The sequence below is a fragment of the Tasmannia lanceolata genome, unplaced genomic scaffold (assembly GCF_043159265.1).
Source record: "Tasmannia lanceolata isolate RefF3 unplaced genomic scaffold, GAP_Taslan_0.1 ptg000048l, whole genome shotgun sequence".
NCBI classification, from domain to species: domain Eukaryota; kingdom Viridiplantae; phylum Streptophyta; class Magnoliopsida; order Canellales; family Winteraceae; genus Tasmannia; species Tasmannia lanceolata.
In genome coordinates, this window is record NW_027518725.1 from 4,473,652 (window position 1) to 4,501,370 (window position 27,719).

Consider the following 27,719-nt stretch of genomic DNA (forward strand, 5'->3'; position numbering starts at 1 on the left):
AATCCAGCTTTAATCATTTAAAAAAAAGTAACATTATATATAATACCGCAGGTGAAAACCAACTTTTTTTAATGCTCAGGTGAGATGAATAATAAGAAGTTAGGCGTGAAAGGGTTTTAGCAAAAGCAAAATGACCTTTATTAGCCCGAACATTCTCTTGGCATCTCATTGAATCTCAAGGTATCCTTACAATAGTCATAAACCAAGTGCTTGGCACGCACCCATTTCAGCTGGTGGCTTAGATGCATGTTCAAGGAATTCATGGCCGGTTTGTCCCACCAATGCTCTACTCCCTTGCTGCATTTTCTGGCGACGCCATCAGATTTTGGCAAAATTTCATCAGATTCCTGCGAGATTTCACATGCGTCTACCTCAAAAGATTGGAATGCCGAAACGAAAGGCGCATGGCTCCAATTCGTCTTCACCCTCCCTCCCTGTGTCACCCAATCGTCGGCATTCCAAACTGAAATGTAAATCCCCATCGCTTGAGTTTTCGGGTATGGAATGCCATCTTCTTCTTTGTTTGCAAAGATACGTATTGGAACTCTATCAATGAGAAACCTGCAGGGATTGCGGGAAAATGGAAAATCAGGTGAAATTACAGAAGTCTAAGGCCATGTTTGTTTTGGATGTTGAGAACTGATTGCGAGTCCAAAACTGATTAATGTACGCGATTTTATATTTGTGTCCAATAATCAGTTTTGTACTCTCATCTACAATTTTGAAGAAATCCCGGATTCTAAAATCCATGTATCCAAACGGCCCTTAAAGGTTATTACATTTCTCGAAAAAAAAAGCTCTCAGTAGCTGGTTAAGCACATATGACAAGTTGAGTTCGTGCACTATTATCAAATCATGTTTAAGCCACTTTAAGTCACTTATTGTAAGATGAGGGTTGCTAGCACCGCTTGGAAAAAAAAGAAGAAAAAAAGAAGATTGAGAGCCTCTCTTGTGACACGTGTACGAGAATACGAAGAACATGAATCCCTAGTTCCCTACAAAAGCCAAAAGTCGATTTGAAATTGATCGAATCAGTCAATTTCACCATCTTTTTCGTCCTAAAGTATCCACCGTATGTTATAAGTTGTAGCCTCATGTTGGTTCTTCGCTCATCACTCACCCATGCACATGTGCACGTGTATGTGTGTGTGTGTTTTAGGGCAGAAGATGTTACATGATACAGCCGTGACTCCAGAGAAGCGAGTAGGAGTGAAAATCCGTTGTAGGGTCGAACCAAAGTGTGTGTCTTTGCTCCCGATATCCAGTGCCATTGACATAAATATTAGTCTGAACAAGGTAGGGTTCCCCGGAAACATTGCCAAGGAACTCAAAGTCTAGCTCGTCATGGTTTGGCCCCTCCGACGACATCTGCATTTTTTATATGATCAATCAAATATTTAACCTATCTCGTGAGTGCCAAACCGATCATTGGACTTAGAATTATGTTTAAATTTGAGTCCAATAATTAATTTGGCACTCACAATCGGTTGTCATAATCTTAGACGAACTGGGCCTAAGGGCCTGTTTGTTTTGGATTTAGACAACCGGTTGTGAGTCCACAATTGATCATTGGACTCAAACTTAAGTTTATGCACTGTTCATTTGGGATTATGACAACCGATTGCCACCCCCAAATCTGATTATTGGACTCAAAATTACACAATATTCTCAAACGAAAAGGGCCTTAATGCTAGGTCCATTATTTAGTTTTGGACTCACAATCGGTTCTCAAAATCAAAACAAATTACAGAGCCTAAATAATACCATCTCTTGAATAATCAGATTTTATTGTCCATGTAAACACCCTTTGATATAGTAAAATTGTTTACAGAGCCTCAATGATATCATTTCCCTTACTAAAGTGTTAACTAATACTAGAAAGGCTACTGACGTTGAGTTTGTGCACTTTTTAAAACATGGTAGGCCTAATTAGGAGGTGCTTAAAACACCATTTTAGGTGGTAAACAGAAACCTACATAGAAGGCAGTGACAGTCCCGGCGGAGTCACCTTCAACGAGCTTTATCTGTACATCAACCCGGCCGAAGATATACTTACTTCTTGACGCAAACCCACATCCTAAACCAAAAATGTAACCTTAATCACATCATGAGAGAAAAAGATACATAGAGAGCTTTATACTAGAAGATATGATATGCCACATATATAACCTCAAATCACATTCTTGACTCAAACCAACATCGTAAACCACAAATGTACGCTTAATCTCACACACACACACACACACACACACACATATATATATATATATATATATATATATATATATATATATATATATATATATATATAGAGAGAGAGAGAGAGAGAGAGAGAGAGTCCGTCGGCCCTCTGCCATGTGTTGGCGTGCTGTTGATGGCCGAAATTTACTCCCAACACACCTCTACTTTTCTTGTCATCTCTTCGAAGAATTCAAGTGTCTTAGTGCCTTTCTCATATGAGAGAAGAAAAGAGGCATGGGGGGGGGGGGGAGATACCTGAGATGTTGTACCAAAAATATGTAACTTTAATCATAGTTTCGAAACTCTCAAGGTCATCATGGACTCTCCCAAGTTGATTCTCTCTTTTACCTTTGCGTATCCCTCTAGTCTGAGTCCACATTTTGCTCTACAAAGTCAGTCAGAACCCCCATTGACTCTTGATTTATGACATGCATTGACTCTTTTGATTTATGACTCTCTGCATCAACTGCCTACTCAGCCACATAGACCAAGTAATCTAGCTTGTCAAGCCGAGTTGACTAGGATCTGCTGTGGCTGCTTTTTGACCCACATCCACGTTTTGAAATAAGGACCCTAATCACATCCTAGACTAAACCCCACATTTTTTTGGTAGATAAGCTGGGGTTGAACCTCAGACCACAGGGTCAGAGAACAAAGTCTTTTAACAATTGATCTAGAGGCTCAACCCAGTAAAACCCACGTACTAAACCACAAAGGTAACCTTAATCACATATACATAGAGATGGAGCTTTTTACTACCTGAATTGTTATACCAAAAATGTAGCCTTAAATACATTCTAGAGTCAAACCCACATACTAAACCACAAATGTAACCGTATTCACACCCATATGCAGAGAGAGAGAGAGAGAGAGAGAGAGAGAGTTATACATAGTACCTAAAACATTATACCACAAGTGTAACCTTGACATTCTAGACCCAAACCCACATACTAAGCTACAAATGCAACCTTGATCAAATAGAGAGGGAGAGAGAGAGAGTTCTACTACCTGAAATGTTATCCAATTTGAGCTTTAGTATGTCTCCTTCGCTTACAATATGGTCAGGTGCCCAGTTGGGTTGAAAGAGCTCACTAAAGTTAGCAGAGATTGCTAACTTTAGCAGCGTCATCAAACATAACAGAAACATTTTGAACTCTACCTCCATCTTCTACCCTATGAACTGCAAGGCAAAATTCACGGGTGCTTAACAAAGAATGTGAGGGGGATTTATAGCCGTCCGATGGCTCGGCCTACAAGTTGCTTACTGCCACGTCATCTTCCACCTCTGATTTATTGTGGGGATACTATGCTGACTTGACAGTTCTAGAGAATGGAATACAAAAACCATGGTGGGGCTCACTCTCCATGTGAGCAGCACCACAGATTGTAATGCATTTACAGCCGTCAGATGGTGTGGACAACAAATCATGTGTTGCCACGTCAGCTTTCACCTCTAATTCTATTGCGGGATTAATGTGTTGCTGACTCGGCACTCGGATGAGCTGGTAGTGGGACCCAGGGTCGGATACTTTCAATCGGCGCCACTAATGCAAAGCCAAAGGAGGTCTCTCTCTTCTTTTTTTTTGCTCTTTTTGGGCAATGGATCGAATGTCCAACAGCTGGCGAATTTATGATCTGTCTTCCACTGTTTGTTTTTGTGAATCTCTGCCTTTCATTGTTAATTAATAAATAGATGTTGGAAAGGCGGACCCACACATGCAACCAAGGAAAGTGATATATTCGCCCCCTCTTCTTCCCCGGTCCACCCTCTTTAGCGTATTTAGGAGGGTGCAACTCGGGTCGGGTTGGCCGACCCGACTCGAGGTACCGATCCAATTTCCAACCCGACGAGGTTTGACCCGATTCGACCCGAGGAACCCTTTTTTCCAACCCGACCCAAGTTCAACTAGATCCAAACTGAGTTTTTAAGGTTACAAAAAATAATTTTGATAAAAAATGTTGGGTTTAACCCTCAACCTCAACACGACCCCCGACCTGGCCTGATTTTTTTTTGGGGTTGAACCCAACCCGAGTTGCACCTCTAAAATTATGAGGATTGCATTGAGAATGAATACCTTGATCATTTAGATCGTTTAGATCGTTTGTTTTGGGTCCAGCCAAGAAAATTCAAACCGTTGATTTTCTTCAGTGCTTCATCTTCCTGCACATGACATGGGGATGTACATTCAGATGGACTGAGCATTGCCTCTAGATTTTCTACAAGATCAACGGTTATCAACATAGCAAATGCCCTCACCGTGTCAATTACTCGCTTTTTGTCAGTTTCGTGTTGCTAGAGACAAGCGCACCGCTGCCACATTGGACCAGAGGTTAGGCCACTCGGACTTTCCACGTCATCACCGCCTCAAACACTTCCTTCTTGACACGTCATCTTCCACGTGGTTTCAGCTGTAAATGGGCGTAAAAGCGCGCGTGGCTTCTACCAAAACCTAAGGGCATTCCGTACCTTTTTCTAGGGTTTCGTTTCAAAGGTGGTTGAAGTATTGCAGATCAATTCTTTGCTTGAAAATTCAGTAAAAGCATCGAAAAATCACTTACTTGTCAAGGCCTAGGGTTTCTTCCATTGATTTTCCCCATGGTGAGTTGCTTTCTTCATTCTTTGTTTCTGTTCTATTTCTGAAAGCTCCATTCATAAACAGATCTGGAAATCTGTTGTGAGATTATGTGGATCCGTGGCTGAAAATTCGTCTATAGATCTTTTTGAAGTACAATTTGTTTGTAAAGATGTGGTTTTTTGTTTTCTGGTGATGATATTTCCACATGGCCCTTTTTGTGCTTCTTTCTGGTTAGCCTCTAATTCTGGCCATTTTTACTCTTGATTCAGAAAAAAGCGTATTTAAATTTCTGTTTTTTTTTTTTTTTTTAACATTTGTATGCCCTAAAGATAGAACACCATAGAAACTTCTATGTCATTCTCATAAATATTGTTTTGGCTACGCTCAATACGAACCTGAATTTTTACAGGGCCATTTTTTTTTTTTTTTTTCAATTCATCAGTTTCATGATATTGAATGGTGACATGACTTCCTTTATGACATTTAGGCCATGTTTGACAACCATGGAAGTTTTTTCCATGGAATATTTGTTTATCAATTTGTGGGAGAGGGAGAGAATTGGGAGTACATGAGTGAGGAGAGTTTTTTCCAGCCACTTTACACCAGCTCCTCCCTCATGCCCTCTCAATTCTCTCCCTCTCCCACTCTCTGTATCCTTCTCTCAATACATGGTAATCCAATCATGGCCTTAGTCTCAAGAAAGCAGCATGCACGAACATGATCCTTGCCAAAAATAGGTGCTTTTAATGTTAGATTTCAACACTATAAACGTTTGAGAAGGTTAGATTTGAGGGCTTAGATTTGTGAGTTACTACTCAAAAGACATTGGAACTTACGTTGTACTCATGTGTCATGAGTCGTGACCATTGATTTGGTGGATCCCCAAGTTGTGATTTACATTATCTTGGACCCCTGCGACATGGATTCACCTCACTGACAAAAATCTATTGCTTAACTTACTTTTTGAGTAACTTTAGGATCGAAATCAGAGGACAACCCACTTATAGTGTGAGCAAAGTCACCAAATACAAAGGGCTAGGCTTGTAGCTAGCCACCAGTTTAACTGATTCAATTATGTACAATTGTCTTGCATAGGGCTTGAGGCACCTCTCTTTGTGTTGTTTTCTTTATTCATAAGGGATATTTACATTTATAAGGTTTTAAATATACTAAGCCTTATGGCCAACCAACTTATCTCAGTATATATAATACACAACAAATAAAGAAATATAAAAATGCAAGGCATTTAATTTGTAGAGAAATTTATATTTGGAAGGTGGTTTTAACTAACCGCTTTTTGTTGTATAAAGCATTTAATATTCAAAGTGATTTACGTTTATTAGGTTTTAGATAACCTAAGTGTAGGTGCCAATGCTCATGAGAACCCAGCTTTTCCTACTAATTTGATTTCATTGGTATTAAATATTCCGCGGCTGTTCTAGGAAACCTCAAGGTTCTAATTTCCTTTTATATGTAGTATATATCTACAGTTGATGGGAAAGCCTCAAGGTTCTAATTTCCTTTTATTGAGAAATGATATCAGCAATCCCTTAGTTTAATAATGCCACCACTATTAATTTTATAAACCATATTTATCTGCTGCAGCAATTTTGCATCTGAAACCACTGAACTTTGCTGTCATTTGCAGGCCACGGTTTCAATGAAAGGGCATGCATTGGTTCTTACAGATCATGTTGTAGTGCCACTCAGTTCAGTTCTGTCTGCAATTAGGGAGGCTGGAAGTGAACTATCTAGTGAAAATGGCGCATTAGTCATGACTCAAGCATCTATCCCAAGTAATTTTTCTTTAAACCTATTTTAATATTCATTTGTGCTTAGTTTGATATTTGTTTCCCATAACATCAGTTCACAATTTCTTAGTAAGTAGTCATATGTAATATTGAATTCTATTTTGTATTCTACAGATGTAATTGAAGTTCAATTCTTTCCTTTTTCTTCTTTTATGAAACGAAAATTTAATGACAGAGGCACAACAACTGATAGAACTGAGAACTAGGAAATCTTGAACAAAGCCAGTTCTTGGCAGCTAACAATCAATGCAACTAATAAACTTGCAATTTTTCTTTGCATTTTATTTTGAATTGCACTTGCTTTCTATCTGAAAAGCCACTAGGTTGGCTTGCAATGCCACACACCAACTAGTAAAATGCTCCTAGCTGATCCATTTGGAAGAACCTTCTTTTCTTGATATGACGAAACGTAAAAGTACTGCCTCATGTGTCAGTTCCATACAAAGAGGTGCAACTTGTAAGGATCACTCCTTCGCTTAAATAGAATTGAATGTTCAGGAAAATGTGTCACTATTGAAGTGTTGGACTCAGGCAAAGAGCTTTTCACCTTTTCTTAGTCATGTTCAACAAGTGCTAACAAGTAACAACATGGTGGATTCACTTACCAGAGAGGGCATTGATAGGTCTGAGCTACATATTTTTATGCATTATCCCTTTTGTCATGTTATTGCTGTTGTTGCTATCTGTTTTATTTATAACTTCCTTTCCCTTTGTGGGCCACCATGACCCCTTTATGTTCTTATTCGATCTCTTATTAATAAAATTGATCGTGTTTTCGCTCAAAGAAAAAGGCGACACCACCTAGGTAGTTTATTGATTCAGGCCCAACCTTCCAAAAAGGAAAAGATACCATTGCCTTTTGAAATAAGGTACATGTTAAAGTCTTTTCGCCATTTTTAATAAAAAAGACCATATCACTTCCTTCTCATCATGGGAAATCCTTTTGATAGTGCCATCTTTATCGAAGTGTATTTTCCAATTTATTATGATATTAGGTTGCTCCATTCACTGTTTTCAAATTATAGTATAGTTTTTGCTATCACAGAATTTTTAACTCATCTCTGAACTTGGATAACTAACAACAGAACACTTGCCAATCGAGTCTTCATCATTGAGTATTGTCTTTTCTATATGGAAAACACTTGAGCTTCTCAATGAACAGTGGCTTGAAGAGATTGCTCGGGTGTTGAAACCTGGCGGGATGATCCTAGTACATGCTACTTTACCTCCCAATGAGCACACAGATAAGGTGATTGTATGTATTTATGTTACGTATGTGCTTGTGCCATATTCTAACATTTGTAGTTTGTTGGAATCTCAATTCGTAAAGATGTTCTGACGAGGTTCCTTTGCAGTTGAGATCAGCGCTCGAGCGCAGGTTACTTTTGATTGGATTTCTAGAAGCACAAGTTCTCCAACTGAAACCATTCTTACCATCAGCTGATACCCAAACTTTTTCTGTAAGTGTACAATTTCAATGCTTAATTTCTTTTCACCTTTCAACCTACTTTTTTGTGCCCATGTCTCACAATTTTTCACCTATGGGTGTGATTGTTCTTATTTTCCCAGGTTAAGGCAAAAAAGCCTTCTTGGAAGATTGGCTCATCCTTTTCCATCAAGCTGGGAACAAAGAGTTTACCCAAAGTTCAGATTGATGATGATTTGGATTTGATCGATGAAGATAGTCTCTTGACTGATGAAGATCTGAAGAAACCCCAACTGCCACTTGGTTAGATAACGAATACAAATTCTTGATTTTGGTGTTATCGATTCTATAATTCTTTTTATGCTCTTATGTTGAAGCTTACATGAGACTGATGAGTAAAATACTTCAGCGGGTGACTGTGAAGTTGGAAGCACAAGAAAAGCTTGCAAAAACTGCACTTGCGGGCGGGCTGAGGCAGAGGAAAAAGTGCAGAAGCTCGGGCTTACTGTGGAGCAGCTGGATAACCCTCAATCTGCATGTGGCAGTGTAAGTATTTTAAATCCAAACTTGTAAAACTCTTATCTCAGTATGTTTGATCTTCAACATAAATTACATGTGTTGGCTTCGTTTTTTGTGTGGCTTGCAGTGTGGATTGGGCGATGCATTCCGGTGTAAAACTTGCCCTTATAAAGGTCTCCCTCCATTCAAACTGGGTGAAAAGGTAATGACTGAAAACCTTCTGTTGCAAGCCATGCTCTTGCTTTTCATTCTTTCTTGCTACGACACGAGTGTTAAATGGCAAATGTGCATGCATTTCCTTAGGGTCATTTGGTTTGCACAATTTCTAGGGTTTACTAGGATTTTTGGTTGGTTTTGGGGTGACACGGTATCTGCCAGTGATGTTCGGTTGCATTTTATGATTCAAAGTACTAAGGAGACTACTTGCCTTGTCTCTCCCTTGTATGCCTAGGTGGCATTACTTTTGTCCCCCATCAAACTACTTGAAAAAAAGAAGGTTGTTTGCTACTTGCTAGCAAAATCTTGGGATTTAACACTTTTTTCTCGTTCTCTATCTTCTCTCCATATATTGGGTAATGACACCCATACTGCCCCTTGTTTTGGTCATGACACTCCGCACCACGAAACTACTTCAGTTGACAACCAAACAATCCTTACCACTACTCTACAAGGAGACCACTTTACTGCTATTACACATGTTCACTACTTCACCGCTACTCCACAAGGTAACTATTTGTAACCAATGCAGCCGCAGTTGTTTAACGATCCAAACCTCCTGCCGTGTTTCCTCACTATGAATGGCCATAACCCAAAAATCTGCAAATGGGACGACCCTAACCCTCTGATTTTTTCTTTTAAATAGACACTTAGAATATCAATTTGGTCCACTTTCATCTGGAAACTCTACTCAAATCAGAGGGTTAAGATAGTCCTGCAAGTTGTAGTCTGGCGAATGAATGATTTGGATCTTCAATGTAGGCGGACTCTACATTTAAGTTTGCTTGCCAATGTATTTCGGAGGAGAGATAAATGGGGCACGTATTATACGACAGTTCTCTATGAAATGGGAATGAAATTGAACAAAGTAAACCTAAAAACACTTTTCTGTTTCTTATTCAGGTATCACTGAAAGAGAACTTCCTCGTGGCTGATATTTGAAGTTTGAACCTTAAAGAGTTATACACGGAGGCGATTTAACTTCAATTTGAGTTCTTCACAAAGAGTCCAGGACATACATATATTACCACGGTAACATTTACGCCACAAGATAGCTTATTTGTGAGAGATTTTCTTTCTGTGTTCACGACTCTAGTGGGATAGCGTATAAATGTTCTAGCAACAGTTGTGGTAATGAAGGGAAATAAACCAGAGACCTGGAATATCGCAGTGTAACATGTTCAAAATTTTGCTTCGGTCTTCAGTCGTTGAATGTTGAGATAATGTGCTTGACATTCAGTCTAGCTATAAAGCTGGATTCTCTTTTTGAGTTCTATTGCAGAGACAGCGTGTCTTATTTGAGTTAACTCTCTCCCCTCAGCTCATATTTTACAGTTTGCCCCACGTATTCTATGGAATAATTTTTCATGTGATGGGGTCCGGACTCAGCACTGATGGGATCCGGACTCAGCACTGATGGGTCCGAACTCAGCATCCAATTGGCTGCTGGCACGTGGCCCTCACAAGGACCGTTGGAAGGCCAACACCTGTCCCTACTAGGTGTGACACCTGGACCAATCAGGGACTTCCACCTGCCCTCCTTAGGTATGAGACCTGGTCCATACAGGGGCCACCACCTGTCCTGGACAGGTGGCTCAGAACTACCACCTGTCCTAGACAGGTGGCTCAGAATCACTATAAATAGCCTTCACTTGTGCTAAGGTGAGGGATCTGAAAATCAAAACTCTAAGCTTTTGCTCTGACATTGCTCTGCACTCCTGCTCATACTGACTTGAGTGTCGAAGCGCCCGTCCGGAGTACCACTCCGGGTTGGTCCTCTGACCCTTTTCTTTCTTGTCTGTACCCTTGTGCAGCGCAGGACTCCATTAGCTCTTCAGCGGTGGCTTGCCAGATCAGCCCTTCCGGCCCTACCATAACCTGTTACCAATTTTAGACCTAACAGATTTGGCGCCATCCGTGGGACCCCGCAACAAAAAGCTGTTCGGAACCTCACTTAAGCAATGGTAGGAAAACACGGAAAGCATATGCCAACCTCCCGGACGACCCGGGCTACAGCCCCCCGCGAAGGGAGAAGCGAGCGATTGGCCTCGCAGATAGAGGTCGGGGCGCCAGGGGAGCGCAGTCCGACTCGCTCGGACCATTCAGACCCTACCCCGACCCCAAGGGAGATGCGGGCCCTTTTTCAAGAGATGACTGCTGTAATTGCGCAGTTTAGAAATCCGGCCACCGCACTCTAGTAGCACCCAGCCGAAACCTCTCAGCCCGCCCAGGGGAGGGGAAGCTCCCACCGAAAGCACACGCCTCCGCCCCGGGAGCAGACTCGCCACTCTACAAGACGAGATCACCTCTCCCGGGACAAGCATGTGCGTCCCGAGCCTCGCGTACATCACCGGTCACGATCACCCTCCGTACAAAGGCATGGCAGCAAGAGAGACGCCACGCACGGAGAGGGATCGCGGCACCGGCGAAGGAGTTCGGCCAGTCAGTCCGGATCGGCTATGAGCCCGCCAGCAAGGAGAGAGAGGCCCGTCCACCGGGCTGAGGAACGAGAGGACCCGGTGTTGCGAAGGATCCAGCAGATCGACCACCGGATCGAAGAGCTCGCCAGAGAGCAGGGCCGACCTGCTTCCCGGATCTTCACAAGCGCTCAACCATTTTCAGACAGAGTGCTCAGCGCGGAGGCCCCCGCGGGCTGGAAGATGCCCCAGGTTCCGCAGTACGACGGGACCACCGACCCCGTGGACCACCTGGAGACTTTCAGGACCACAATGCTCCTCCACGAGGCGTCGGATGGATTCCTTTGCCGTGCATTCCCCACCACGTTAACCGGAGCAGCGCAGGACTGGTACTCGCGGCTTAAGCCCAGGTCCGTGGACAATTTTGATGATTTTGGGGATAACCTGGCCCGCCATTTCATGAGCAGCAGGAGACCCAGGAAGACGACCGCTTCACTGATGGCCCTCAGGCAGGGAGATGATGAGGCCTTGAAAGTGTTCGTTGGTCGCTTTAACAGGAAAGCTCTCCAGGTCCCTAACCTGGATCCCTCCGCGGCCACGAACGCCCTTCTGGCCGGCGCCCGATCAACTGATTTCAGGCAAGCAGTGGCTCGGCGCAACCCGCAGTCTCTCGCGGACCTGATGGCCGGGGCGGAGGAGTACATCTCGGTGGAGGAAACTCTCGCCGCCCTGGACTCCGCTGGCAGGAGAAGGCCCGAGGAGAAGAACCCTACCAAGCAGCGTAAGGATGATAAGTCTCAGAAAAAGGAAAGAAGCCCTCCCCGCAGGGAGAGAAGCCCTTCTCGAAAGGGGAGAAGCCCCCAAGCGAGAGAGCATTACACGCGGATGACAGCGTCCAGAGCACAAATCCTGGCAGCCATTCGGAAGGAGGACTTCATCCGTTGGTCGGAGAGGCAGAACTCATCGACGAAGAAAAACATGTCCCAATACTGCAGGTTCCACAAGGACCACGGCCACGACACCAACGCATGCCTTCATCTGAAGGAGGAGATCGAGCAGTTAATCAGCCGTGGGTACCTTGGAAGGTACTTGAAGAATGATGACAACAAAAGTGAACGCAAGGAAAAGCCGAAGCCCAGAGGCAGAAGCCCCCGCGGCGCTCAACCTCTAGGCGACCGCATTCAAGCTCCGGCCCCGGCCAGCCCCCCTCCTCAGGTACCTCAACCTCAACCTCAACCTCATGGTGTTATTGGTACCATTTCAGGAGGGCCGACCGCAGGAGGAACCTCTTCATCAGCCCGCAGGACATATGCCCGGCAGGTGAATGCCGTCCATACCTGCAGCAAGAAGGCCAGGCTAGAGAACGAGATATCTTTTTCAGATGCAGATCTCGATGGCTTGATCCTCCCGCATGATGATGCCCTGGTCATCACCATGCTGGTGGCCAACTGGGAAATGAAGAAGATCTTGGTCGACAACAGGAGTTCCGCATACATCCTCTATTATCACGCTTTCGAGCGGATGCTGATCGGAGCCGACCGCCTGAAGCCGGCCAACTCGGATCTGTTCAGGTTCTCCGGAGAAGTTGTCAAAGTCGAAGGGCAGATCGAGCTTCCAGTTCTTATCGGGGAGCCGCCCTGCCAGTCCGTCGCCATGTTAAACTTCTTGGTGGTAAGGGCCAAGTCGGCCTACAATGCTATCTTGGGCCGCCCCGGCCAGAATCTCCTCCGAGCCGTTCCTTCCGCCTATCATCAGAAGATGAAGTTCAGTACACCAGGGGGTGTAGGGGAAGTCAGAGGGGACCAGCCCCAGTCGAGGCAGTGCTATGCAGCGGCGCTGAAAGGAAAGAATGCGTCCGAATCTCTGCCGATCGAGCTGTTTGATCTAAGGGATCAAGCCTAGATCACAGTAAATGAGCCGGCCGAGGACGTCATATCTGTCCCGTTATATAGCAATGACGACCAGAGGGTTGTTCAGATCGGCTCTACCCTGCCAGAGGCCGCGCAGCAGGATCTTGCTCAGTTCCTCAGGGCCAATGCAGATGTCTTTGCCTGGGCTCCTTCAGATATGCCCGGCATCGACCCTGCAATTAGCACCCATGAGCTCGGGGTTGATCAAACCTGCAAGCCCGTGAAGCAGAAGATGAGGCACTTTGCACCAGAGAGGCGAAGGGCCATCAGAGAAGAGGTGGAAAGGCTTCTGAAGGTAGACTTCATTCGCGAGATCCAGTATCCGGACTGGCTCGCGAATGTTGTGATGGTGAGGAAGTCTAATGGGAAGTGGAGGACGTGCATAGATTTTACAGACCTGAACAAGGCCTGCCCGAAGGACAGCTACCCGCTCCCAAAGATCGATCAGCTCATCGACGCTACCGCAGGTCACGAGCTGTTAAGCTTCATGGACGCCTTCTCAGGATATAATCAGATCAGAATGCATGAGCCCGACATTCCGAAGACATCCTTTGTAACCGATCAGGGGACTTATTGCTATCGAGTTATGCCTTTCGGACTGAAGAACGCAGGGGCCACCTACCAGCGGCTCGTCAACAGGTTGTTCAAAGAGCAAATCGGCCGCAATATGGAAGTCTACGTGGACGATATGCTGGTCAAGAGCAGAGCTGCCTGTAATCATGTTGCCGACCTCGAAGAAGCATTTCAAGTCTTGAGGGACCACAACATGAAGCTCAATCCGACCAAGTGTACGTTCGGCGTCGGAGCGGGCAAGTTTCCGGGCTTCATGGTAAGCCAAAGAGGGATAGAAGCGAATCCTGAAAAAATCAAGGCGGTGATGGAGCTGACTCCACCCAGAACTATCAGAGAGGTACAGCGCCTGACCGGACTAGTAGCTGCCCTGGGGCGGTTCATCTCTAAGTCCGCAGAAAGATGTCTTCCGTTCTTCAACGCAGTCAAGGGTATAAAAACCGCGCCCTGGACTCCGGAGTGCCAAGCGGCGTTTGAGGAGCTGAAGCAGTACTTGTCCTCTCCACCGCTACTTTCGAAGCCAGAGCCAAGAGAAGAGCTGATTCTGTATCTCTAAGCGGGACCTTTGGCAGTCGCAGCAGTACTGATCAGAGAGGAGTACCACCAGCAGAAGCCAATCTACTATGTCAGTAAGGTCCTCCATGATGCAGAGACAAGATATCAACGGGTCGAGAAGCTCGTATACGCCCTCGTTATGGCGGCCACAAAATTAAGGCCGTATTTCCAGGCGCATACGATCAAAGTCCTGACAGGACAGCCCTTGAGGCAGATCCTCCACCGCCCAGACACTTCAGGTCGTCTTGTGAAGTGGGCCGTGGAGCTCAGCGAGTTTGACATCAAATATCTGCCCAGGCCGGCAATCAAAGCCCAGGTGCTTGCGGATTTCATAGCTGAATGTACCATGCCAGATTCAGACCCCGGGTCAGAAGCAGCGCTTCCTACAGCAGCAGGACCGGCTATATCCGAGCAGCAGGTCGAAGCCGAAGCGGTTCCGCTTACAGGGCCCGAGGATGCACCTCCTCCGACCAGTCCGCTTCCGTGTTCTGAAGAGCCGCTCTGGGAGGTGTATGTTGACGGATCTTCAAATAAAGGTGGCAGCGGTGCCGGGCTAATCCTCACAGGGCCAGATGGTTTCGTCCTGAATTATGCCTTGAGGTTTGGATTCCGTGCGTCAAACAATGAGGCAGAGTACGAAGCTCTCATCGCCGGAATGAACCTCGCCGCTCAGGCCCGCGCTCAGAAACTGAAAGCGTACTGTGATTCGCAGCTAGTCGTATGTCAGATTCAAGGAGTATATGAGGCCCGTGAAGAGCGAATGATCAAATATCTGCAAAGGGTCCGTGTCCTGGCCGGCAAGTTCGAAAGTTTTGAGCTCATCAGAGTCCCCCGGGCTGAAAATACAAAGGCTGATGTGCTCTCAAAGCTAGCGGCTTCAGGCTACACCGCTCTCAAAGAAATCCGTATGGAGTTCCTAAAGACCTCCAGTATTGATGACCAGCCCGTCGTAGTAATGCAGATCGACGACGAGCCGTGCTGGATGGATGAGATCATCAGATATTTGCGCAGCGGAGAACTCCCCGGGGAGAAAAAAGAGGCCCGGAAAGTCGTACAGCGGGCAGCAAGGTTTTCATTTGACGGCGAGACTCTGTACAAGAGATCTTACACCCTCCCGTACTTGAAGTGTCTACGGCCAACCGACGCCTTATATGCCCTGCGAGAGACCCATGAGGGGATTTGCGGAGAACATCTTGGGGGCAAGGCCTTGGCCATCAAAGTCCTTCTAAGAGGCCTGTACTGGCCTACATTGAGACAAGATGCACTGAGCCTTGTGAAGAAGTGCGAGAAGTGTCAGAAATTTTCTCCCACCGTTCACCAGCCTGCCGTGCCAATGGCTCCGATCATCAGCCCTCTCCCTTTTGCTCTCTGGGGAATGGACATTTTAGGTCCTTTTTCGCCGGCCTCCGGAGGTCGCGAGTTCGTCGTTGTCGCCATCGACTACTTTACAAAGTGGGTAGAAGCTGAACCCCTGGCCAAGATCACCGAGCAGAACGTCCAGAACTTTTTCTGGAAATCAGTGGTATGCAGATTTGGGATACCGCGGGTCCTCATAACGGACAATGGCAAACAGTTCGACTCGAGGAATTTCAAAAAGTTTTGTGCGGATCTGAAGATTGAGCAAAGGTTCACTTCCGTGGCCCACCCTCAGACGAATGGGCAGACCGAAGTGACGAACAGGACTCTGCTGCAGGGGATAAAGAAGAGACTGGATGATAAGGCCGGACGCTGGGCTGACGAGCTGTACCATGTGCTCTGGGCATATCGGACTACCCCACGCACTGCAACGGGTGAGTCGCCTTTCAATCTCTCCTTCGGAACCGAGGCCGTGATCCCGGTTGACATCGGCGTTCATTTCCCAAGAATTGTTCACTTCAATGAACAACTTAATGGGGACGGGCTCCGTGCCAACCTCGACTTGCTTGAAGAGGTCCGTGAGGAGTCACAGATTAGGGCCGCAGCGTATAAGCAAAAGGTGTCTAGATACCATGACACGAAGATCCGACCAAGGGAGTTCCGCACTGGCGACCTAGTTTTGAGGAAAGCAGCCGTCTCCCAGCCGAGAAGGGTGGGCAAATTCTCCCCGACTTGGGAAGGGCCGTATCGAGTCAAAGAGGTCATCCGTTCAGGAAGCTACCGCCTAGATACACTTGACGAGCAGCTGCTGCCGCACGCCTGGAATTCCAGAAATCTTCGAATCTATTATCAATAATCTTTTCCTTTGCCTTTGAAGACCTGTAAAGAATCTCTGTAATGAAATTTCAAAACAGAAATAAAGTGGAGTTATCACTAAACTGTGTCCCTCACTTTTGAGTCACTAATATATGCCAACTCCTCCAGTCAAAAACTCTAAGTGTTTGCAGACTTAGCTCTTATCCTAAGTGTTTGCAGACTTAGAGAACAGCAGTGGAGCACTCCGGCGCGTCCAACTTGGTGTGGAGACCAGTTCCGACCACATGGACCCGCCCTAGTGAAAACCACCTCAAAAGACCTGCCCGGCCTAGCCGTCTACATCCGAAGCCGGCCAGGATATGGCGCAACCGCTAAACGCCAAAACACCTGTCCGGCCTAGCCGTCTACAGTCTTTGCCGGACAGGATGCGACGCAAACGCCAGGCGCCAAAAAGACTCTAAGTGTTTGCAGACTTAGCTCTTATCCTAAGTGTTTGCAGACTTAGAGAACAGCAGTGGAGCACTCCGGCGCGTCCAACTTAGTGTGGAGACCAGTTCCGACCACATGGACCCGCCCTAGTGAAAACCACCTCAAAAGACCTGCCCGGCCTAGCCGTCTACATCCGAAGCCGGCCAGGATATGGCGCAACCGCTAAACGCCAAAACACCTGTCCGGCCTAGCCGTCTACAGCCTTTGCCGGACTGGATGCGGTGCAAACGCCAGGCGCCAAAAAGACTCTAAGTGTTTGCAGACTTAGCTCTTATCCTAAGTGTTTGCAGACTTAGAGAACAGCAGTGGAGCACTCCGGCGCGTCCAACTTGGTGTGGAGACCAGTTCCGACCACATGGACCCGCCCTAGTGAAAACCACCTCAAAAGACCTGCCCGGCCTAGCCGTCTACATCCGAAGCCGGCCAGGATATGGCGCAACCGCTACGCGACAAAACACCAGCCCGACTTTGCCGCCCAGAAGGCTTAGCCGGACAGGCTATGATGCGTCCGCTAGGCGACAGAGAGGCTGCCCGGCCTAGCCGCCCCGTCCAGGAGATCTGCCCGGCAACGACGCCCAGAGAGTTTCACCGGCCAGACTTCTGGTTCGAATTTTGATCAGACTGGATTGCACAGGGGCTTCTGCCCGGCCGTGCTCCTTCAGGCCAAAACACAAGACCGGACCAGGCCGCCCAGAGGCCCCTGGCCACTGCAGTTCTTCTGGCCCCCAGATGAGGCCGGCCTCAGATGCCCAGAGGCCTCAAGGCCGGCCAGATGCTGTTTTAACCCTCTTTTTGCTTCCCCTGGCCGCTGTCGCGACTCGGAGAACCAGGGGGCAACTGATGGGGTCCGGACTCAGCACTGATGGGATCCGGACTCAGCACTGATGGGTCCGAACTCAGCATCCAATTGGCTGCTGGCACGTGGCCCTCACAAGGACCGTTGGAAGGCCAACACCTGTCCCTACTAGGTGTGACACCTGGACCAATCAGGGACTTCCACCTGCCCTCCTTAGGTATGAGACCTGGTCCATACAGGGGTCACCGACAGGTGGCTCAGAACTACCACCTGTCCTAGACAGGTGGCTCAGAATCACTATAAATAGCCTTCACTTGTGCTAAGGTGAGGGATCTGAAAATCAAAACTCTAAGCTTTTGCTCTGACATTGCTCTGCACTCCTGCTCATACTGACTTGAGTGTCGAAGCGCCCGTCCGGAGTACCACTCCGGGTTGGTCCTCTGACCCTTTTCTTTCTTGTCTGTACCTTTGTGCAGCGCAGGACTCCATTAGCTCTTCAGCGGTGGCTTGCCAGATCAGCCCTTCCGGCCCTACCATAACCTGTTACCAATTTTAGACCTAACATCATGCTTGCCAAACATGCCCTCGGTGGGATTATTTTCCGTGAAAAAAATGGTTTTATTGTAAGATAATTTCGTGGCTTATGACGGGGAGAACCAAAAATTGGTTGCTCATCTGAGATGAGCTTTTGCGTTCCATTTTAATAGTCAAAACATAGTAAAAATCAGATGGTTTTGTTCTTCCAATGGGGGAACGTTCATATTACTTTTTGAGAATGGTTGTATTATTTTTGAGAAAACATGGCTGACATACAGGCCATGTTTGGCAACTATGAAATTTTGTGTGTGTGTGTGTGTGTGGAATATTAACTTACCAAGTGTTGAGGTAGAGTAGGGCATGAATGAGGGGATGGTGCATAGTGGCTGAAAAATAAGAAAAAAAATTTGGAGTACAGTTTTTTTTTCCTCTGTTTTTCTGCTACTTTCTACCCTCTTCTCGCTCATGCTTTCTCAATTCTCTCCCTCTCCCACCCTCCTTGTCCCCTCTGCCACCCCTTGATAATCTAATGTTCCATGGAAAAAACTTTCATTACATGGCCATAGTGTAAACCAATGAGAGCTCCTTAAGCTCAATTTGGGTTCTCCTTGAAAAAGTATGGCTGTGGTGCAAGTCTCACTCATCAGTCTATACGAACTAAATAATTGGCTTTTACAAAGAACTTTGACACCTGCTATGCTTTGATAATGGTTCTATTCACTTTATTAAGCACTCCTATAGGCTGCTCACCGTTTTTTTAGACCTTGCAATTGACTTTAAGAGACTAATTAGATAAGTTTAAACAAGAGGGGTGTCATTGTTGAAAAAAGTGAGTGCCGATATCATTTTCATACTTTATATTAAAAATTGAATATGATGGATGGACCATAAGATTTTTATTTTCTAGGGTGTCTATTTATAGGCACAGATCAAAGGCTAGGATCAGCTGCCGGAGCATTTACAAAAGACTAAGCATTTTTGTAAGAAGGAAATGGTGTATATCCACCTTCCTTATGAGCATTTACCCCTCTTTTGTTTAACTTTTCCCGGATGGAAAATACAAATAAAAGGATGGTGTGAATGAAAACGAATGCGGTGAGCGTGGATCGAACACGCGACCTTCAGATCTTCAGTCTGACGCTCTCCCAACTGAGCTATCCCCGCTTGACTGTTTTATCTCTTTACATTTGGAATTACTATTAATCTCCAACGCTTACGCGAAAACCTAGACCTAAAATTCATTTTTTTGAATTCCCCCCACGCCACCGCGTGATATTTCCAAACCCCTCCCTCCCTCATGGTAGTACCAACATCAGTTGCCTAAAAAATAATCAGTTTTGGCCTCAAAATCAATTCTCAAAACTGATTATCGAGACAAAGGAGAAAGACTTGATTATTCCCTCTGCTGACATGGGGGCTGGTCGTCCTCACACCACGCCCAGGCGTCCCGCTTTACTAGCCTACAACTAGTAAAGCGGGGTGGGAGGGTGGAAATATCATTTGCAAAATTCTCTCAAAAGTTGTGAGAAAAAGATATTGGGGGTATAAAGGGCATAATGAAATATGAAAACAAAGAATGGCCTCACCCAGACTTTCATCGTGTTGAAGTGACCTGATTACATCATTTCAAAATTAGGGGTGGAATTATCATTTTCCATCAGGGCAAACCTCTTCAAAAAAATTTGGCGTCGCCCGGACTTGAACCGGAGACCTTCAGTGTGTTAGACTGACGTGATAACCAACTACACCACGACACCTTTGTGAAGTTCAAGCAATTTTTTTGTTTGTTTTACCAGCTCCAAACAAGGGACTAAGGCCTTATTTTATTTTATATTTTTAGATAATTTTACGTCTAATGGCATGACGTGCCATCAAGATCCCAACAAAATCCAAAGCAAAATGTAATTTTTTTTAATTGGATTTTCTTATGATTGATGCTCTTTTTCCTCTCTATAAATATTTGAAATGACCCCCCACCCCTCTACTCTACGAGGTTGACAACCAAACACTACTTACCGGCCACTACTCGACCAAGTAACGACAAGGCTTGTCTCCACCCTCTTGATTACTTCCACCACTACTCTACAAGTTAACTACCCACAACTGATCTGACCCAAGAAAAATGAGGAAATCCTAAGAAACTGCTAAAAAAATGCCGAGAATGCGTGTTAAACTCTCTGCTTGTAGACCTCGCATTCCCAAGGGAAAAGTGGGGCCCTGCTTACTGTAGTGGGGCTCCACATTGTACTACAATGAGATCACACCCTACCGTGAAACTGACCCTATTTGGAATTCGTCGAAGTAGATGCCACACGAGGTGTTGGAGTCTTTGCTTGCCGGTTGTTAGAGTAAAAGCAAAACCCATGCGCACTGCGCTTCATGCCTCTTGTAGGGGGTGGCCCTATCATTTTTCTAGGTGAATCAAATCTAGTCCGACTTAGGAAAGATAGATGAAACCGGACTTGTGGGTCCCTGTGCTCGTCCACTAATGTCGGCGTACAACCCGGCGCACTTTAGAACATGCAATAAACATAAAACATCGAATACGTCTGAAAAGTAGGAACACAAATACATACCTACATTTTTGTGGGCCCCACTCACTGGGACTACAGTCAAAAGCGGGTCCCACTGAACACGTAAGCATTGCCGTCCGATACTGACAGATTTGTTCTCGGATCGTGACACGTGCAGCAACCACATTCGTCATACGCACGTGTGCACGAGGAATCTTTCAGTTAGGAAGCATGTAGGTTTTAGTACGTGGGAATGCGCGGCGCGCTCCTTCAATTCCCTTCATTCATTCTCGTCCTCTATTTAAAGACTTAATTCTCTTCAGAGTAGACCCTTTGTTTTTTTATCCTCTCCTTTTCATCTTCTTCTTTTTTATCTTTTTCATTTCTTTCTACCTCAGCTTTTCACTAATCTCTTCTACTCTAACTCAACCTTCTCCTTGTAAGAGTTTTTATTCTCTCTTTTCTCCTTTCCTTTTGCATTTCTTCCTCAGCTTTTCACTGTTTTTGGTAGCTCTTTTACTTCTGCTTCCCTTCCAGATCTGTTTTTTTTTTTTACCTTTTTATATTTTCATTTTAGCTTAATTTTCATTTCTAGCTCTGATTTTGTTTTGGTTCTGCTCTGTCTTCTTCAGATCTGCTTTCTTGGATATGACACTTGTTTTGAATCTGCTTCTGCATTTTCTTGAGCTTAGTCATCTACTGGTTTTCCTGCTTCTTTGATTTCACTGCTTTAGCTTTCTGTTTTTCGATTTTTCTTTTTGGTAGGTAAGCTTCAACTTTATCGATCTCAATTTTCCTCTCAAATCTGATTAAGATTCTTCAGATTCTCATTTTTCATTTTTTTCGCTCCTTTATCCTGTCATCCTTCATTCTTCTCAATTTCTTGAAATTTTTTCTTTGTTTCAGTTTTTTCATTTCTCCTCTGAATTCTTCCATTTCACACTCAGCTCAGGAGAGAGAGAGAGAGAGAGAGAGAGAGAGAGAGAGAGAGAGAGAGAGAGAGAGATCGGAGCATGCTTTTCCACGGCTTTCTTGAACCTTGTCCTCAGCTCATTTCTCCATATTTTTCATGTCTGGAGCAGATTTCAGTACTAAGCTCAAGAAAGCTGTGGGAAAACATGACGAGATTTCTAAATTCCATCAACATTTTCCCTCCTTTTTTCAAGCAATCTGCAAAAAAGGTACTCTATAACCTTTGCATGCCTACATTTGTTATTTTATTTTCTTATATTTCGCTTCAAAGGAATTTTTAAAATAAAACTAACAAATCTTTCACCTTTTTTTTTCCCTTTATGGATCAGATCAGTCTAAACTTGAATGCACATTAATTCTTGTAAATTAAAATTTTAGATCTGCTTTGAAATTCAAACCTTTTTAACATTTTTATTATTTCTATTCATCTGATCATAAAGGACATGCAGCTGGAGATTATGAGCTATGGATAGGGGTGTAAATGGATATTCGAAAATTCGATTACCGTCCGCATCTGCATCCGTTTAAAGCGAATATTATCCGGATCCGTTTCAAGCAGATATTATCTAAATCCGTTTATGAGATATCTGGCTCTTAGCGGATGCGAATCTGGTAAATGGCATATCCGATCCGTTTAACATCCGAATCCGAGAAGTAAACCCTTTTTATTTATTATTAATAATATCATTAATATTTATTTTTGGTAATGACACACTATCTTTTGTTTCTAAAAGAAAAGTGAATTTTCTTTTTAGAAAAAAACAAAAGCAAAAAGTGTTTTGGGTAGGAAATGAAGTTCTCTCATTTTAAGGGCATTCTTGGAGTTTGACATGACTTCTTTATGAAGCAACGAATGTGGGTTGTAGGATGAAAGAGACAAATTGATGATGGTGATTGGAAGAAGATGTCATAGTTTCTAGATAATTCTAAAGCAAAAAGGCTATAATCATTGATGGTAAATGGACGACTTAGATCAATTTTTCAACTTAGGGTTATATAAAAACCCAAAATGCAATTAAAAGAGGGGACTTCTAAGGTTTGCAAGGAGAAGCAAGAGAGAGGAGAAAGGAGGAGGCTGAGGATCTCATATATTTTAGGGTTGAGGATCTCAGAAAGGAGAAGCAAGAGAGAGGAGAAAAGAGGGGACTTCCGCGCCTCACCTTCTCACAACCACCTCCATTACCGCCAGTCACCTCCACCTCAAACCCAATCCCCATCTCCATCCCCATTTCTCTTCATCTTCCACAATCAGCACTCCTACTTCCCCTGTTCAAAATAGCCCAAACCCATTCCATCATATACATAAAAAATAAAAATCAAAAAATCAAAAGACCACTACCAACACCATCATCCATCCCCAGCGCCTCTCTCTCTGCCTTTGTTTTAAAAGGAAAAAGAGGATCTCATATATTTTAGGGTTTGAGAGTTAATTTTGTGAAGAGCAAGTAGAGGTCTCGTTTTAGGGTTTGGAAAATTTATTCGAGGCGTAAGAAGGAGAACAAAGATAAAGTACTGCAATAAAATGTTCGAATTTACCGGATAAATGGATACGGATAATATCCGAATTCGAACAATATCCGATGGATACGAATTCGGTAATAGATATTAAATATCCGTCAAATTCGAATCCAAATCCGAATTCAGATAGGGTATACTGTAATCGAATTTAGATATAGCCATATCCGATTCGAATTCGATCCGTTTACACCCTAGTTATGGAAAGAATTATAGAAGGAGAATGAAAATTTCCAAATATGTTTTTCTCGTTGCTTTCTTTAGGCCATGTCTGGAAAAGTTTGGAAAGGAAATATATTTCTAGAATTTCCTATTTTTGTAAACGCCAAAAAATAAATAGCTTGAACAAACCCTATTCAATTTTTATTTAAAGGGACCTTCAATTTATGAGGATATCCCTCTAAATTAACAATAAGCGTGTATCCCTTCAAATTGTGGTTAAAAAAATTTCCAGAGATAAATTTTTCCATCAGAAATCTTTTCCTTCCAATCCAGACAAGGCCTTATAACATCAATTATCAGCAATTCAACACATGCGTTACTAAGGGCACGTCTTGCTTTCCTGACAAATCGCCATCTCTAAATGGAGATTAGGGTGAAGGCGGCTAAAAATCTGGAAACAAAATCCCAAAACCCGGAAAAAGATTGATTGGGATTTGAGTAGAGATTTCTCTTCCTGGATTTTTTTTTTTTTTTTTTTTTTTTTTTGGCATCTTCTCTACACTGGAGACGACATCTCTGGGATTTTGTTCCTTGATTTCTCTCCAATTTCCACATGGAAATGGCGATTTGTCAGGAAAAACATTTCCTGGCAGCCAGACGTGCCCTAAATTTCTCGGCAGTGAATTCTTTTGTGAACGTAAACGGCAGTTCAAATGGGGCGAATCCGAACTCACTCGTCACACATTTGATTAGAAATAACTGAGATCTCTTGAGCTTAAATCATTGCTTACTATAATAAAGCTAGCTGACAATTGAACCACTTTTAATGTATTCACCTAAATTTCAGTGCCTGTTTGGATACATGGAATTCATAAACCAGTATTGTAAAATCATGGATTTTATTTTTACCAGTTAACCCGGGATTATTATTTGTAAAATCCAGGATCGTTAGGATTATAAAATCATTGTATCTATAACCAGGAATACATCACCTGATATAGAGCAAGGTTTAAAATTTCGGATTCGGAACCGGTTTCGGACCCTGAAATTTCAAATTTTCGGTCGAAATCTTGTACAAAACCCAAAACCAATATTTTATTCAATATTAAATTTCGGCCATTTCCGTTGAAATTTTGGTGAAATATTAAATTAATATTTAAAAAAAACAGATTTTTTGGAAGTTGAGAGTGGGAGACAGTTGAGAAGGCGTGAGGGAGAAGAGGTTGGGAAGTGGCTGAAAAAACAAGGAAAAGAAAAACAATACTCCAAATAGAGCTTTGTGGTTCTAATTTTTCAGCCATAGAGAGCGCATGAGAAGAGATTGTGAAGTTGCTGAAAAAAAACAGGAGGGGAAAGAAAAACAAAGCTTTGTTTTTTCTCATCTTTCAGCCACTTCTCACCATCTTCACGCTCGTGCCCTCTCAAATCTCTCCCTCTCCCACTCTCTCTATCCCTTTCTCAGACCCATGGTGAGCTAATATTCCACTTAAACAAATTTCATGGTTTCCAAACATGGCCACCAGGACAGACAGGACAGAAACAACAGTGGAAACACAAAATCTCACCATACTACTTAGCAGAAGAATACAAGTGACATAAATATCATTACATAATAAGGTTTTGCAGCAGTTGAATCACAGAACTTATAACAAGAAAAAGTGCCATTTCTGATCATTGATTCCCTGCATAACAAGCCTTCTACAAAAGATATTTGCATTCAGGAAAACCAACCAACAAAAAAACTGTTCTGAAAGCATGGATGCTGTAAGCACAATGGTAGAACATCTGGCTGTAAAATCTGTTCTGCCAGAACTTACAATGGTATAGGGTAGCAACTTTCAAAGCTAATTATTTTGGCAGGAAAAAACAGATCATGCAAAGAACAAGTTCATATAACTAAAACACAGTTAAGAATATGTGTTTTGCTTTGTTTCCATAATCCTGAGAGCTAACCTGTTTTCCTAGAAAGTAGAAACTAAGAAATGAGATGCAGTCATCTTTGAATAGAAGCTGAGAGAAGAGAGTTGAACAGACATAACACTAAACCCGAAAGAAACAGGGAGCGTCATAAGAAAATGCACAACTAGAGTTTTCTCAGTTTTTTTTTGTAATCCATGAGACCTCCCCATCCTTGAACCCAAGAAATAAAATGGGTCATGTGATCTTCGAACAGAGCTGTACAAAAATGATAGGTGTCTGATAAGATAATGCCCAAACATTTAAGGCTTCCCTCTGTTTTCTTCATAACCCCTCGAGTCCTCCCCAAGTTTTCCTAGAAGAAAAGAAATGAGACTAGTAGTGCGGATGTGTCTTTGAATAGAGGCTGAGAGAATAAACCCACAGAAACATGAACACACTAACCACTGGAGAAACAGGAGCTGTGTGATAAGAGAATGCACAAAAATAAGAAAGGGGTTTTCTCTGTTTTCTTCATATAATCTTGAGGACTCTCCAGTTTGCCTAGAATTCAATAAATGAGACAAGTAGTCGTGCAATCGTCTTTGAATATAAGCTGAGAAAAAAAGAACTGCACAAACATAACACTTGACACAAGGGTCCAGCTTTTAGATATGGTTATTAGAAATCTGCAAAAGGAGGTCCATAACATGGGCAGGGAGAATGAAGGAGGAGCCCAAAATTTAACATTTTTGCTTGGCCAGTGGTAGTTGCAGATCATTGAGAATACACTGTATCTGGCAAACCCATGTGACATAACCCTTCAGCTGTGTCTCCTTTCTAACCTTCAATCTGTAGACAATATTAGCATTCGTGGAAGCTCTGTGCTGTTTTCCTTCGAAAGCTTCTCCATCACTCTACTTCGATTAAAAAGAGCTACTAACCATCAGGTTAAGAAGACTATAAAATCAAAACTACAATCAAGAAAGAAACACAATCGGACAAGACGGTGATGGCGTAAAGGATTCCATCACTAGTTCACTACAATCAACACATCCATGGGATGACTCGGAACTCATGGAAGAATCCCAACCCAACTCGCGTGATTATCCCCATCCAGTTTCAGATGTAATATCACTTATATTCTAACAAAAGAACGCTCTGTGATGTAAAAGGTAATGCTCGCCTTCCGGTTATTTAGTAAAATCCAGGATCACCTCAACTGTCCCTTTCTAACTGTCCCTTTATAATGAAGGCACCACAGGAGTTTCTCTGTTAAAGTTTGGGGGCTATATTGCTCCTTTGTGGGACATTAGTAAGAGCCCATTTCTTATGTATCTTGCCATTACTATAAGTACCATGAAAGTGGCATTGGAAGACAAGAAAATTATAGGTTCATCCGAACTCCACCACAATATCCATTATTAGTTCATCTGTAGGACTAAAAATCCCTGCAGGTTGAAAATTTTTAGCAATTTTACCCTTCTAGAACAAGAAACCGTCAAGTTTTGACTATCAATGCATCAAGGAGACCCATCAAGGTTGTAATTTTTCACTTTTTCAGAGCGCATACACTGTACTACTCTTAACTTATGGACTTCTTCAGTTACATCTTTCATGAAAATCGTCCAATTGTGAGCTACTCACCATCACCACAATCATTTCTCCATAGGAAGGCTCAAGATTTTTGAAAGCATCCTAAGAAATTATCTGGCATGCTAAAGCTAAAAATAGTGATATATTTGACTTTCAAAACAAAAAAATAGTGATATATGTACTTCTCCGTTGAAAGAACTTCCAATAGTTACAGACGTTCATAGAAAGATATGAAGCCAATATCAAAAAGTCACTGTTCCACCCATTCAGTACATAAACAACATAAATCAGAAAACTACTACCAACATGATCAGCTACATCACAGGAAATGAGTAACTCTAGATGCTACCCGATGCTGATAGTGTGTTTCTGTGACCCTCATGCAACAATTGGCTACGACTTTTAACACCAAGAGGTCTTTCCGCATGGGAAGAAACCATGTTTTGATGATACTGTCATCCAGTATCTTTAATTTTCTCCTCCGTAGAAAGGAATGATAGGCCTGACCCTTGACTATAGGCTTTAATTCAATGAAACAAAATTCATCAGTTCGGTTCCCTATTTTTCAGTTCCTTTTTTCCCAACTGAAAACATAAACTTGATAAAGAAACAGAAGAAGATAGAAGGGAGAAGAACTCGCCCCCCAGTCAGCTAATCTACTAGAACATGGTTGCTTGCTTACCTAAAAGGCCAAAAATAATAACTGTCAATATCCAAGGATAACAATATCTATAATTTCAGTGATAACCCAAAGGCCTTTTTCAGACAACCCAAAAGGCCCATAACAACGGTCAATCTCCAGGGACCAGCACTCTTACCTAAAAGGCCAA

General features: G+C 43.6%; 3 protein-coding genes and 2 non-coding genes across 5 annotated transcripts; 2 read left to right on the forward strand and 3 right to left on the reverse strand.

Moving 5' to 3' along the window:
• Positions 1 to 114: 114 nt before the first annotated feature.
• On the reverse strand, positions 115 to 3,430 carry LOC143864327 (xyloglucan endotransglucosylase protein 6-like). The gene is made up of 4 exons (XM_077375238.1): positions 3,250 to 3,430; positions 1,977 to 2,077; positions 1,175 to 1,368; positions 115 to 561 (listed from the first exon to the last, which is right to left on the reverse strand). The coding sequence occupies exons 1-4, from the start codon at positions 3,404 to 3,406 to the stop codon at positions 141 to 143; spliced, it is 873 nt and encodes a 290-aa protein (XP_077231353.1). The 5' UTR covers positions 3,407 to 3,430; the 3' UTR covers positions 115 to 140.
• A 1,251-nt stretch (positions 3,431 to 4,681) lies between these two features.
• Positions 4,682 to 10,096, forward strand: LOC143864376 (anamorsin homolog). The gene is made up of 8 exons (XM_077375305.1): positions 4,682 to 4,840; positions 6,466 to 6,613; positions 7,714 to 7,877; positions 7,984 to 8,088; positions 8,198 to 8,357; positions 8,464 to 8,600; positions 8,701 to 8,775; positions 9,693 to 10,096. The coding sequence occupies exons 1-8, from the start codon at positions 4,838 to 4,840 to the stop codon at positions 9,729 to 9,731; spliced, it is 831 nt and encodes a 276-aa protein (XP_077231420.1). The 5' UTR covers positions 4,682 to 4,837; the 3' UTR covers positions 9,732 to 10,096.
• Positions 10,097 to 13,783: 3,687 nt separating this feature from the next.
• On the forward strand, positions 13,784 to 21,561 carry LOC143864468 (uncharacterized). The gene is made up of 5 exons (XM_077375392.1): positions 13,784 to 14,117; positions 14,259 to 14,869; positions 14,969 to 15,660; positions 21,381 to 21,450; positions 21,514 to 21,561. Exons 1-5 carry the CDS (start codon positions 13,784 to 13,786, stop codon positions 21,559 to 21,561), a joined length of 1,755 nt encoding a protein of 584 aa, XP_077231507.1.
• On the reverse strand, positions 19,327 to 19,399 carry TRNAF-GAA (transfer RNA phenylalanine (anticodon GAA)). The gene has a single exon. It is a non-coding gene; the product is annotated as a tRNA-Phe (tRNA).
• TRNAV-AAC (transfer RNA valine (anticodon AAC)) lies at positions 19,919 to 19,992 on the reverse strand. Its single transcript has one exon. It is a non-coding gene; the product is annotated as a tRNA-Val (tRNA).
• Positions 21,562 to 27,719: the final 6,158 nt, after the last annotated feature.

Excerpts from the sequence above, each read along its gene's own strand:
- LOC143864327 (XM_077375238.1), bottom strand. The coding sequence starts at position 3,406 with ATGGAGGTAGAGTTCAAAATGTTTCTGTTATGTTTGATGACGCTGCTA. Across the intron at positions 2,078-3,249 it reads CAAATTGGATAACATTTCAG|GATGTGGGTTTGCGTCAAGA; the intron begins GTAGTAGAACTC and ends TTTTTGGTTTAG. Across the intron at positions 562-1,174 it reads TGGAGTCACGGCTGTATCAT|GTTTCTCATTGATAGAGTTC; the intron begins GTAACATCTTCT and ends CAATCCCTGCAG.
- LOC143864376 (XM_077375305.1), top strand. Across the intron at positions 6,614-7,713 it reads GACTCAAGCATCTATCCCAA|AACACTTGCCAATCGAGTCT; the intron begins GTAATTTTTCTT and ends AACTAACAACAG. Across the intron at positions 8,089-8,197 it reads CTGATACCCAAACTTTTTCT|GTTAAGGCAAAAAAGCCTTC; the intron begins GTAAGTGTACAA and ends TTATTTTCCCAG.
- LOC143864468 (XM_077375392.1), top strand. The coding sequence starts at position 13,784 with ATGGAAGTCTACGTGGACGATATGCTGGTCAAGAGCAGAGCTGCCTGT. Across the intron at positions 14,870-14,968 it reads TCCGTGCGTCAAACAATGAG|ATTCAAGGAGTATATGAGGC; the intron begins GCAGAGTACGAA and ends GTCGTATGTCAG. Across the intron at positions 21,451-21,513 it reads TTGAGCTTAGTCATCTACTG|GTAAGCTTCAACTTTATCGA; the intron begins GTTTTCCTGCTT and ends TCTTTTTGGTAG.